A 12,312-nucleotide genomic window follows, 5' to 3' on the forward strand; every position below is an offset into this window, starting at 1 on the left:
CCTATAACCATATTTTTATATTAGTTCATTTTATTGTCTTCCTAAACACAGGCCCATGCAGATCTATGTTTCTGTTTTGTGCACTAGGCATTTGTATGTATTCAGGGATCCTGAAGTACAGTCCATTTATAAATAAACATATCTTTATTGCTGGATTTGTTTGTAATGTCTAAATGAGCTGTTTAAATGTATGTTTGTAATAGCCAATTACCAAGTATTCTGCACGGTGTATATAAAGGAAAAAGTAGAAATGATCATTATATAAATTAATGTTTTGAATGCTGCCACGGCTTGGAACTTGGGGAATTGGTGATGAAGAGGAACATCTTTCTCACATTTATGTTATTAGCTGTGTACAAGGGTGGGTCTAACACTGTCTCACTTAAGCCACTAGAGACAGCTCAGTGGACAGGTGAAAGATAAGTTACCATGGGGTCATTCCAAGACATGGGGGACTGTCAGTGAGACAGAAGACCACATGACGGGCCATGGGAGGCTGTAGACTGTTGTCCTAGACAGCAGCTAACCAGAGGGGCAGTAGGACAAGGTGGGGTGTAGGGGGGTGGGGAGGGAGAGAAGAAGTAAGGGGAGATTAAGCCTGGAGTACCTACAGCCTGGGGTTGTGAAAGGATATCGCATGTATTTGACTCTCACTGCTGGCCTGGGTGTGGTTCTGAAAGACTGGCTGACAGGACAGATATTCTAATTTAATGCTTATCAAAGGTGTCTGCGAAATTATTTAATAAACCCTGCCCAATTTCTTATAGATCCAACTGCTATATTGGGGAAAATACTCATTGTCAGTTTTGGGTGCCATGTCAGTCTCTACTATCATTTATTGGAAGGAGACACAATGAAAGCGTGGGAGAAATGCAATTTTACAAAGAAATAAATATACACCTATATATTTGTATGGTTTTGTAATGTTGCGTATAAGTCAATGGCTGCTTATGAGGCTTGGTTGCTTCTCTGTTTTTTTCAATGTGAGGAAATACTGGCAGACAGGGTTCTTCTGCTAGCACTCTGGTTTTACCTTCGCTGTGTGTGTTTGTGTGTCAGTCAGCAATATTCTTTTTCTCGATCAGAGTATATCCTTATCACGCTTTAAGATGTCTTGGATGATCTTTTAAAGGTGCAACATGTCTTGTTTTGTTCTCGGGGAACATTGTGCATTCTATATAAAGTTACCCAGGGTACAGAGTTCCTTCAAAACAAAAGAGTAATAACACTAAAAACCCTAACACTCCAAGTGCTGATCACATTTGAGCAGAGAACCAGCATATAGTGTGTACATGTACAGTGAGGTCTAAGAAAGAAAAAGTGAATTCCGTGACTTTCAGACTGTGGGGCAGTAAAAAGAGACAAAGAAATATGTGGCAAAAAAGACCTAGAAAGGAATAATATAATAAATATCTTCTCTGGTTCTTTATCTCTTACAGCTCCATTTTGAACCCAAAGTAGATGATGCTGTCAAGGCTGAACCACTGACCAGAGTCTGAAAAATCTTCATCTTCTCGTTGGCCACCAGTTGAGATAAGATGGAAGACTCTTACAAGGATAGGACTTCACTGATGAAAGGTGCCAAGGACATTGCCAAAGAGGTGAAGAAACAAACAGTAAAAAAGGTGAACCAAGCAGTGGACCGGGCCCAGGACGGATACACCCAGAGGTCCTACAGTCGGTTCCAAGATGAAGAAGATGACGATGATTACTACCCTCCTGGAGAAACCTACGACGGGAAGGCCAATGATGATGAAGGCTCAAGTGAAGCTACAGAAGGTCATGATGAAGACGATGAAATCTATGAAGGGGAGTATCAGGGCATCCCCAGCATGAACGAAGGGAAAGACAGCATCGTGTCGGTGAGGCAACCCAAGGTTGATAAGTTCAAGGACCGCCGGGAGCTGGAGTCAGAGAGGAGAGCCGACGAGGAAGAGCTAGCCCAGCAGTATGAGCTGATAATCCAAGAGTGTGGTCACGGCCGTTTTCAGTGGGCTCTTTTCTTCGTCCTGGGCATGGCCCTCATGGCTGATGGTGTGGAGGTGTTTGTCGTGGGCTTCGTGTTGCCCAGTGCTGAGACGGACCTGTGTATACCAAATTCAGGATCCGGATGGCTAGGTGAGTACGCCATGACAGGAGATAAATTCTGAAACTCATTTATTTGTGGAGCACAGTTACCAACACAGAGAATAAATTCTTTGCATCTAGATCACTGCATTTTTTCCAGCACTTCAGTATGAAAAATTTCAAACATACAAAAGAAATGAAAGAATTGTACCGTGAACCCCCATATACATCCACCACCTAGATTCTATAGTTAGCGTTAACTATATTTTCTTTGTCACTTATCTGTCAATCCATGGAGATCCCTGGGTGATATAAGCTGTTTGTCCTTGACTACTAACGTAAAGGTTGGTGGTTAGAACTCACCCAGCAGCACCACATAAGAAAGTCCTGACAGTCTATATCTGGAAAGATTACAGCCAAGAAAACTCTATAGGGCAGTTCTAGTCTGCAACACATGGAGTCGCCATGAGTCAGAACTGACTGATGGCAACAGGTTCGGTTTGGTTTTGGATCTATCTATGTGTCCTTCTATCCATGCATCAATCCAACTTATTTTTGATGAATCTCAAAGTAACTTAGAGCACTGCATTTTAACTTAAACAAGTAAAATAGTTGCATTCATTTCTCTTTCATTAACTTCCAAAAGTATGCCCTGGGAAGTTTAATAGGGCACTATTATATAAAACTTACTCAACGCTTTTCTAAAAACAGAGGTTAACTCTACAAAACTCTGACAAATGTGATTTTCATATTCCAAATTTTATGTATAATACAAGACTTAAATGCTTATGGGGTCTTGCTAATTTTTATTTTTCCTATAAACTACATATATGTTTGATTGTTTCTTTTTTGAGTAGCCTTATTCATAGAATTTTTTCTAGTTGGCTTTTTCTATCTCTTTTCTGGTTCATGCATTTTTGCATAAAGTGGAAAAACTTAATTTCCACATACGATTTAAAAACCTATTTCAAATCATATTTGAATTGCATATTTTTAAAATAATATGGCCTCTCTATGAAATATCTAGACAATGGCTTTGATTTTTGTTTTAAAGCGACGGTGCACTCAAGGTTCATATTTTTATAAAGCTGTAGTTAACCCTCCTTAAGTTTGTGCAGGGGAAATATGGAGGCACGCAGTGGAAATGTGCACACGGTGGAATAGCCCCAACAGTGGAAGTGTCTGCCTCAGACACACACTGCATGAAATCACGAGGGGTTTCAAACTCTCTCTGCAAAGCTTGCCTCAAAAACCATGTTTACGTGCGTATGAAATCTTTATGTGTTCCAGAGCCTGTGAAAGAAACTAAGACTCCTTGATGTCTGTATTTCTAAAAGGAGTCCTTTTGGTGCAGCCATTCAACATTTGGCTGCTAATCGAAAGGTTGGCGGTTCCAACCCATCTGGGCAGCTCAAGGGAGAAAGACCTGGTGATCTGCTTCTGTAAAGATTACAGCCTAGAAAACCCTGTGGGGCAATCCTACTCTGTCATGTGGAGTCCCTATGAGTCAGAATTGACTCGATAGCAGCCAACCACAACGTGTTTCCTTTAAAGATTGAAAAACAAAAGTGTACAATTCCTTTTGTGGAAACCTCCTTACTTTACTAAGTAATGTTACCATCGTTGATGCTGAGAGATTTTCTGTGTGATTAAGATTAAATATCATTTTAACTTTCTGTAGGATAACACAAAACAAAGAAAATCATGAATGAGAAAACATTTACATATTTTTTCCCCCTTTAACGCTTGTTTCTTTTATATGGCCCACTCCTAGCTTGCGTTTCTTTAGTGGCTTAACAGAGGACTGGATCTCTGAAGGCAGACTGTGAAGGGCAGTTGTGCGCGTGTGTGTTTGTGGGGGGATGATTTGCACGCTTTTGCTGGTAGAATCATTTGTGTGTTCAACCATTAGAACGCAGGACATGCTTCAGAAAAGGGTCCTCGATCACTCGTCAGAGGGGGCATTATCTGTGTTGTATCTAGCACTGTATTTCTTTTTGTTTCTTCAGTGACCAAGTATACCCATGGTAAGCCTGGCCATCAAAATAGTTATCAAGATTTTGATAAAAGAATGTATCAGCAGAATGTGTTAAGAGCATAGATTCTTAGAAATATATCCACGCAAATATCTAATAACTGAAAGCTTATATGTAGAATAAAATTCTTTTCATGTGATGACTCTAGCTTCTATATTGGAAATATTCAGAAAATATAAGCTGAGCTTGTCCTTGTGGCTTTATCTTCTGGGTGCTGAATGGAAGCACAGTGTCACATGTGGTTCTCTTATCAGTCTAGCCTATAAACTTGTAAAGCCTGATGGTGTTTCACACCCCCAGTGGCATTCAGAAGTGTAGATAAGGCAGCAGAACAATTGGAGCACAGATATTTTCATCTGTCCATAAATGTTGCCTGCTTTAGTGAATTAAAAATGTGTCCCTAGGAGTGTCTAGTTTCACTCAATGTTGTGAATCCCCAACAGAAGCATTTTAATGGTTTCATAACTGTGCCTTCCAGACTTGCATTTCAATTATTTTGCCATTGTAATTTCATTCATAATTGCATTCTGACGGAGTCTTTTTAGACAAGCATTGAAATTGTTTGGCTATTTTCATTTCATTGAATAATAGCTTTGTAATATAATTACCACACTCAGTCGTAGCAATGGGATCAAAATGCAAGAAAAAGGTACATGACCTATGTTTGGTGGCATTTGGAATATATAGAGTTGAAAAACAATTTCTCATTTGCTACTAAGCATTGTGTTGTTTTCCTCAAGGAAGGCCAGGAACAAAAATATGAACCGATTCATGTTTTAATTATTTGGGAAATGGATCCTTTCATTGTCGTTGCTAGAAGATTGATTTAAAGGTAACTCAGGGCATACTGTGTGAGCGTGTCTGTGCGTATGGTCTGTGTATATGTATAATGTTGTTAATTGGGTTGGGAAGAACTAGAGTAAATAATTATCTAATGAGCTACTCTTTGGAGGAATAAGTACAGTCATTTTAAGATAAACCGTTCTCTATTGCCAAAGTCTGTTTATTGAGCATTTAATATGTGCAAAGCACAGTGTTAGCACAGGGGATCAAAGGACAAAAAAAGACAATGTTTCTGTATCCAAGGAAGTTATAGCCTAGTATGGAGAAATCAGAAGTGTCTAGAGACTACAAGTACAAAGAATTAAGTATCCATTGCCATATGTTGTTGTTGTTGCATGCTTTGAGTAGATTTTGGACTCATAGTGACCCCATGTTACACAGTAGAACTTCCCCATAGGGTTTTCTTGGCTGTAATCTTCACAGACGGAAGCAGATTGCCGGGTCTTTCTCCTGTGGAGCTTTTGGGTGGGTTTAAATCACCAGCCTTTATATTAGCAGTCGAGTACTTAACCATTGTGCCACCAGAGCTCCACTGCCACAAGAGAAGTATAAATCAAGAGATTTCAGGCTTGGCGACCACACAGAGGGCAAGGGTTTGACCAAAGCAGTGCAGAGAAAGAAATGGATTTGAGAACTCTCCCAGAGGTAAAATCAGCAATGATTTGGTCATTGATTAGAGAGAGGAGGGAGGTGTTAATGAAAGGAAGACAAGTCATCTGTCTTGGTTATCTAGTGCTGCTATAATAGAAATACCACGAGCAGGTGGCTTTAACAAAGAGAAATTTATTCTCTCACAGGCTAGTAGGCTAGAAGTCCGAATTCAGGGCATCAGTGCCAGAGGAAAGCTTTCTCTCTCTGTCGGCTCTGGAGGAAGGTCCTTGTCATCAGTCTTCCCCTCATTGAGGAGCTTCTCAGGCGCAAGGACCCTGGGTCCAAAGGACGAGCTCTGCTCCTGGTGCTGCGTTCTTGGTGGTCTGAGGTCCCTTTGTCTCTCTGTTCAATTCTCTCCTTTGTATCTCAAAAGAGATTGGCTTAAAACACAATCTAATCTTATAGATCTCATCAACATAACTGCCGCTAATCCATCTCACTAACATCACAGTGACAGGATTTACAACGCATAGGAAAATCACATCAGATGACAAAATAGTGGAAATCCCACAATACTGGGAATCATGGCCTAGCCAAATTGATACGTATATTTTTAGGGGAAACATTTCAATCCATGACATCATCTAATTAGGTAATACAGAGTACAGGTTTTAGCATGAGAGCAAGATGATACGTTTAGGTTCAGACTTTCACTTTGAGGTTCTTAGGGAGTGCTCAGTGGGCTACCCATTTGGGCTGAAGTACTGAGAGGTTTGGAAGCCATCTCCTTATTAGATGAAACTGCTGGTGACTTTAACTGGGGGGAATGGTTTCCTGCTGAACAGCATTTATGAGGCTGGTGGTGGAGGAAAGCATCCTTAAGGAGACTGAGAAGAAGAAGCCATATGAGGGGCAGATGGGAGAGAGCAAAGGTCTAGAAGTCACTGGAAGGAGGCAGGGATGTGTAACTCTCAGGGACTACAAAGTCTTGCAGTAAAGACTGAGACAGACCTTCTGGATCTGGCATTTAAGAGGTTTCTTGGTTGTTGCAGGAGTCTTGTAGCACAGTGGTTAAGCATTTGGCTGCTAACCAACAGGTCAGCAGTCCAAATCCATCAGCCGCCCTTTGGAAATCCTGTGGGGCAGTTCTACTTTGTCCTATAGGTTCGCTGAGTCAGAATCGACTCGACGGTAATGGGTTTGGCTTGGTTTTTGACTGGTTGTTACAAATGACTCTTAACGTGAATACAGTGAGTTAGGCTAGGGATTTTTAAAAGGGAGGAGCCTGTGCATTCAGTGACGTGACCATGTGGCACTGCCACCTGTCCTCCGGATTCTCCGCCTTGGGACCAGAGCAGGTCCTCCTGGAATCAGGCATTCTCTGTAGGATTGCTGTGGCTTACAGAGGGTACTAAGGAGCCTTGGTGGTGCAGCGATTAAACACTTGGCAATTAAAAGGTTGGCGGTTTGAACCCACTCAGTGACTCTGCGGGAGAAAGACCTGGTAATCTGCTTCTGTAAAGGTTACAGCCAAGAAAACCCTATGGGGAAGTTCTACTCTGTCACATGGGAGCGCCACGAGTCAGAATCGACTCTGCGGCACACAGTAGCAGCAACAGAGAAGGTGCTATGTGACTGAGTCCTCTTGGATCATGACTTCCTGCCCAAGGGTTGTTGTGGGAGGCAGGTTGGATTCTAAGGTAACCCCCAGGCAGGAAGGATGTGCAGCTGGTCCAGCCTCCAACCAGACCAGGCTCAGTCCTACCCAGGCTCCGGGCCATCAGAGTAGAACACCTTACTGGCTGCTCCAATTGAACTGCTATATCAGAGATGCTGCTGGTTTCTCACTCATTGGCCTAATTCCCCCAGACCCACCTAATGAAGCAGAGGACTTAATCATTATTGGTCCAAGTGCTTCCTTGCTGAAGGCAACAAAGATTAGTAATATTTAGGAACTAAAATGTTATCAGGGCCAAGTGTAGACTAGAACAAAATAATCTTTGGTTACTGGATGGAAAACAATATATTCTAGACCAAAATATACTTAAGTAAACCTGAACTAAATAATAACTAAACATCCTGTGTTTCTTTTATCTTTTTCAAGGCAAATATCAACTATAACACTTATTTTCCACAGACATTGGTAACTTTCAGGATAGGCCTTTTGGTAGCATAATTGGGACTGAAGCAAGATTGCTGTGGGATGAGAAGTGAATGGTCAGAAAAACGGAGATAGCAAAGGCATTTCGTTCAGTAAGCATTAATTGAGCACTAACAATGTACCAGGTACTCGGCAAGATACAATGGGAGATATCCTGATCAATATGTTGTGATCTTTGCCATTGAGTAACTTTTTTCAAGGTGGATAAATAGACTTGAAAAGAGATAAATTTTAGTACATTTTGTTTATTCTGTGACAGAGATGTCAAATAAAATGCTATCAGGTCACAGAAAGATAGAACACACTGGATTTTCCTTCGAGAACTGATGAAAACTTCATCCAGGAAGTGACATTTAAACAGGGTTTTGAGGGATGAATAAGAGTTTACCAGGCAGGAAGGAGAAAGAGTGATATTGCAAGAAGATGCTAAAGTTGTCAGAGGGCTTGAACTTTGTAGGGAATCATGGGAAATTCAATGTAGTAGAAGGAGTGTTGGGGCTGACAGGTCAAGTTGCGGATAGATTGTTAAAGGCCTTAATGCCAAGATAGTGGGTTTCAATTTTCTCCTGTGGTAGGCAAGAATGGCATCGTCAGATCTGTGTTTTAGAAAGTCTCCTCTGGCAACATTGTTGGATGTGGGTTAGGTGGGAGAGAGACTTAAAAAGTCAAAGGGACATGGAATCTAAGCCTAGCTCTGCTTTCTTGTAACTTTCTTGATTTGTTACAATTGGCAAATAATTTAAATTTATCTATGCCTCAGTTTTCACATCCGAACACTGGGGATAAAAATACCCAATTAAGCTGGAAGAATTAAGTGAGAGAACGTATGTATAGCTCTTTGCAACGTATCTGATATATAGAAAGCACTGATAAAAGATAGCGGCTATAATAATGTAATCCCTGGGTCATACAAATGGTTAATGCTCTCAGTTGCTAATCAAAAGTTTGGAGGTTCAAGTTCACCCAGAGGTGCCTGGTGATCTACTGCTGAAAAACCAGCCATTGAAAGCCCAATGAAGCACAGGTCTACACTGACACACAAGGGGTAGCCGTGAGTCAGTGTCAATTAGAGGGCAAATAACTGAACAATGAAACAGCTATAGTAATAATAGTTATAATTAGAGGCATGAAGATCAGGTAGGAGGCTACTGCAATAACCCAAACAAAAATGATGGAATCCTGAACTAAATCAGTTAATAGGGTGGGAGAAGGGTCATTATTGGGAGATGTTTCTGAAAGAGAAATAACAGAATTTGGTTAACGAGAAAGATGTGAAGTACGGAGTTGAGGATGGCATCCAAGGAGCTGAGATTGAAAAGTGGAGTGGATGTTGGCAGAGGTAACTAAGAATGAAGACAGAGGGGAGAGAGCAAACGGGAGACAGATGGAGTTCATTTTGGATGGTACTGGTCTGGCAGGTAGGAGAGAGGTCAGGAGCAGCGCAACAGATGCGGGAGTCTGAAAAGGGAGGTTGCACCAGATGCAGAGCACAACCAAATGGGGGAGAGAAGGATGAACGAAGGCTTCAGGCAGCTTAGTGAGGTGTTGGAGAATCTGCCAGCTCCAAAATATCTAACAGCCAGAAATAAATTCACCTGCATGAGGACATTTAAAAATTTTGATATATCTGTTCATCAAGACATTGTTGGATCCATGAAGTCCTCTTTGGAAATGGAGTGGGAGGGGATAGGAGTGGTGATGGGACCATGTCTGGGTGTCACCTTTCCCTTCTTCATCAGAGCAGACTCATATTCATCTTTTATATAATTGGATTTATTGGAATAAAGGATTCCATAGCTAAACAACAATAACAAAATTTTAAACATCTTCTCTGGGATATCTGTGACTTCAGCTGCCACACTGGTGTAACAATGGGATAAATGTTTGATAAAGTTGCATTTAGGGAGTAGCCATTAGGTCTATAGGGTCACTATGAGCCAAAATTGACTCGACGGCAATGAGTTTCATTAGGTTTGGAGCAGGCCCTGTTAGGGAGATTGAAATGAATAAGGCTCAGTTCCCATTACTAGGGGAAATCATGGCATTTTCCAGCTGTCTAGTACCTTAGTGCTTTAGGCAAACCCTGCCATCTTAAAGATGAGTCAATGAAGCCTGGAGAGTTTGGGTGGCTTGCTGGTCCATGGCTGGGTATTGACTGAGACAGACTGTAGAATCCACATATTCCAACTCTTAAGCCATGTTCCTTCCAGTTCTCTAACATTTTTATTTAAAGTCTTCTTGACTGGATTAGCTCAACCCTGGCAGAACATAAGCTTTCAATTCTTGGCTAAAATCCACTACTCTGGCATCCCTAGCAATGACCTAGAAATTCATTGTTTGTGGACTCCAGTGATGCAGTCACCTGTTGATCTCATGCATCTTTTTCTTCTTTTCAAAGCCCTGATAGAAGATACTGTCTGGTTTTTGTATGTACAGCCAGTATATAATGGCAGCAGTCACAAATGGGAAATAAGAATGCTTTAGAGAATCAACCTCTACAATCAGCCTATAGTGCAGAGTCATGTTAAAGAGGCAGAGTAGCAGAAGTTAAAAAAAGAAAAGGAGTGTAAGCCCCTTAGGCGCCAGGCGTTTTTGTCTTTGTTGCTCACCACTGTATTCCCACCGCCTGGATTAGTGCCCGGTACAGAATAGGGGCTCAGTGATTATTTGTTGAATAAGTGAGTGACAGTCTCCCAGGTCATTAAGACTTTGAGACCTTATAGAAGAAATGAACAAATCTAAAGTAAGAATGTGTTGTTCCAAATTGGAATTCATCAGTAGTGGAAGAACACAGATTGAAAGTCATGGATACAATTGTTGGTAGTGCCCTTCCAAGTGCTGCCCAGGATCCCTATTGTAGAGAAGGGTGCATTAGGTGATCTTCGTCCAGAGCCAGTGAGGACATGAATCCTGTAGTTAAGACCTGTCACTCTAATTCCATGCTCCAAGGCAACTTGAGGATTTCGGATCCAGCGTTCTCTGGAGCTCGAGCATCAGGAATGTGCTTGCAAAGGATGCCAGTCCCCTTGACAATTCCGTTTTTCATTTTAATTAGCCAATTGGCGTTCTGGTATAATCCATCAGTCTTGGTGAGGTTGTCTTTTGGGATTCTGCTTCTAAGAGATGGCAGTTCTCAGTGTGCTCACACACCTGGTTTCTGAGCATATAAGATTGAGGTCCAGAGCAGGACTGGGAGATACTGGATAGCACCCCGGGAGGCCTGTTTGAGTGGTCACCGGAGTGTCCCTAAGAAATATCCCATCTGCAATAAATACAAATTTTCCTTCAAAACTTCTATAACATTAGGTAGATTTGGTAGTCGTACTGGGCAAAAATAGAGGTAGCTCAAGAATATCAAGGCATTAAACCCAAAAAGACCATTGTCGGCAAGTCCATTCCAACTCATAGCAACCCTGTAGGACAGAGTAGACCTGCCCCATAGGGTTTTCAAGGAATGCCTGGTGGATTCGAACTGCTGACCTTTTGGTTAGCAGCCGTAGCTCTTAACCACTGCACCACTAGGGTTTCCATCAAGGCATTTGGAAGAATATATTTGTGTATATGAATGGAATTTTACTTGATTTTTTTTTCTCTTTTAGGAGCTCTTGAAAGTTTTTAAAAATATTTCTAAATAATTCTAGAGTAAGCATAGATTTTTGTGGAGTTTAAGATATATTTTTGCATAGAAGTGGCATAATGATTTTGATTTTACTCAGTACTTTGCTATCAGTTGTATCACATTAGACTGTTTGGTGTTCCTGTGTCTCCCGTTGACAGCTAGAATGCTCATTCAACAAATATTTACCAAGCACCTGCTATGTGATAAACACTGTTTTAGACTCTAGAGATACAAAAATAAATAAAACAGAAAAATTCTCTGGTAGACCTTGAGTATATCTTTAACCTTTCTATTTCTACCTGGATTATGGAATTCCTTGGATTATCTAGAATTCCTTTTTTATTTTTATTTTTCCTTTGCCACTTATCACTTAGAGAAAGGGTAGTTTCTTTGAGGTCTGAGCTAGGTGCATATGTCCTGAATCATCATACCTTAATTACTCTTTCTCCATCCCTCCGTAGTCTCCTTAATTCTTAAAAAAAAAAAAAAAAAGTTGCCATGGAGTTGATTCCAACTGTGGTGACCCCATGTCAGAGTACACTTGTGCTCCATAGAGTTTTCAATGGCTGATTTTTTGGAAGTAGATTACCAGGCCTTTCTTCCAAGATGCTGCTGGGTGGACTTGAACAGTCAACCTTCTAGGTAGCAGCTGAGCATGTTAGTTTGCACCACCCAGGCACCGTATTTCTTTAAAAAAAAAAAAAGGTATTAACAAAAGAAGAACTGCTCTGTTGGGATTTCTAGCTGCTTTATCTCTAGCTATCTGTATTTTCTGAAAACAACCAGCTTCAAGTTTCTGAGACCCCTTTTTTTGTTTCTTGTTGCTCATTGTAAACCCTGGTGGGGTAGCCAGCCAGCTGCCGACAAAGAATGATGCAGAGTTTTTTTCTCTTTTCGCTTTATTCCAACCTTTTGATTATTGGGCATCTGGGTATGCTCTAAATGTTCAGACCAGCAGCTTCGTAACCTAAAAATGCACACCACAGATCTCAGGA

The 12,312-nt window shown here is 41.1% G+C and overlaps 1 protein-coding gene across 3 annotated transcripts in view; it reads left to right on the plus strand.

Moving 5' to 3' along the window:
- The window catches only part of SV2C (synaptic vesicle glycoprotein 2C), a 265,178-nt gene that overhangs the window by 46,779 nt on the left and 206,087 nt on the right, over positions 1–12,312 (plus strand). Inside the window, exon 2 of one of the 3 annotated variants that reach the window (XM_003408105.4) lies at positions 1,440–2,118. In XM_003408105.4, coding sequence (XP_003408153.1) covers positions 1,539–2,118 — 580 coding nt within the window. In that variant the 5' untranslated portion in view covers positions 1,440–1,538. Of the gene's footprint in view, positions 1–480; positions 2,119–12,312 lie in introns of those variants that run through there. The other 2 variants (XM_064273297.1, XM_064273300.1) reach the window with 2 other exon arrangements.

Source organism: Loxodonta africana, chromosome 2, assembly GCF_030014295.1.
Source record: "Loxodonta africana isolate mLoxAfr1 chromosome 2, mLoxAfr1.hap2, whole genome shotgun sequence".
NCBI lineage: Eukaryota > Metazoa > Chordata > Mammalia > Proboscidea > Elephantidae > Loxodonta > Loxodonta africana.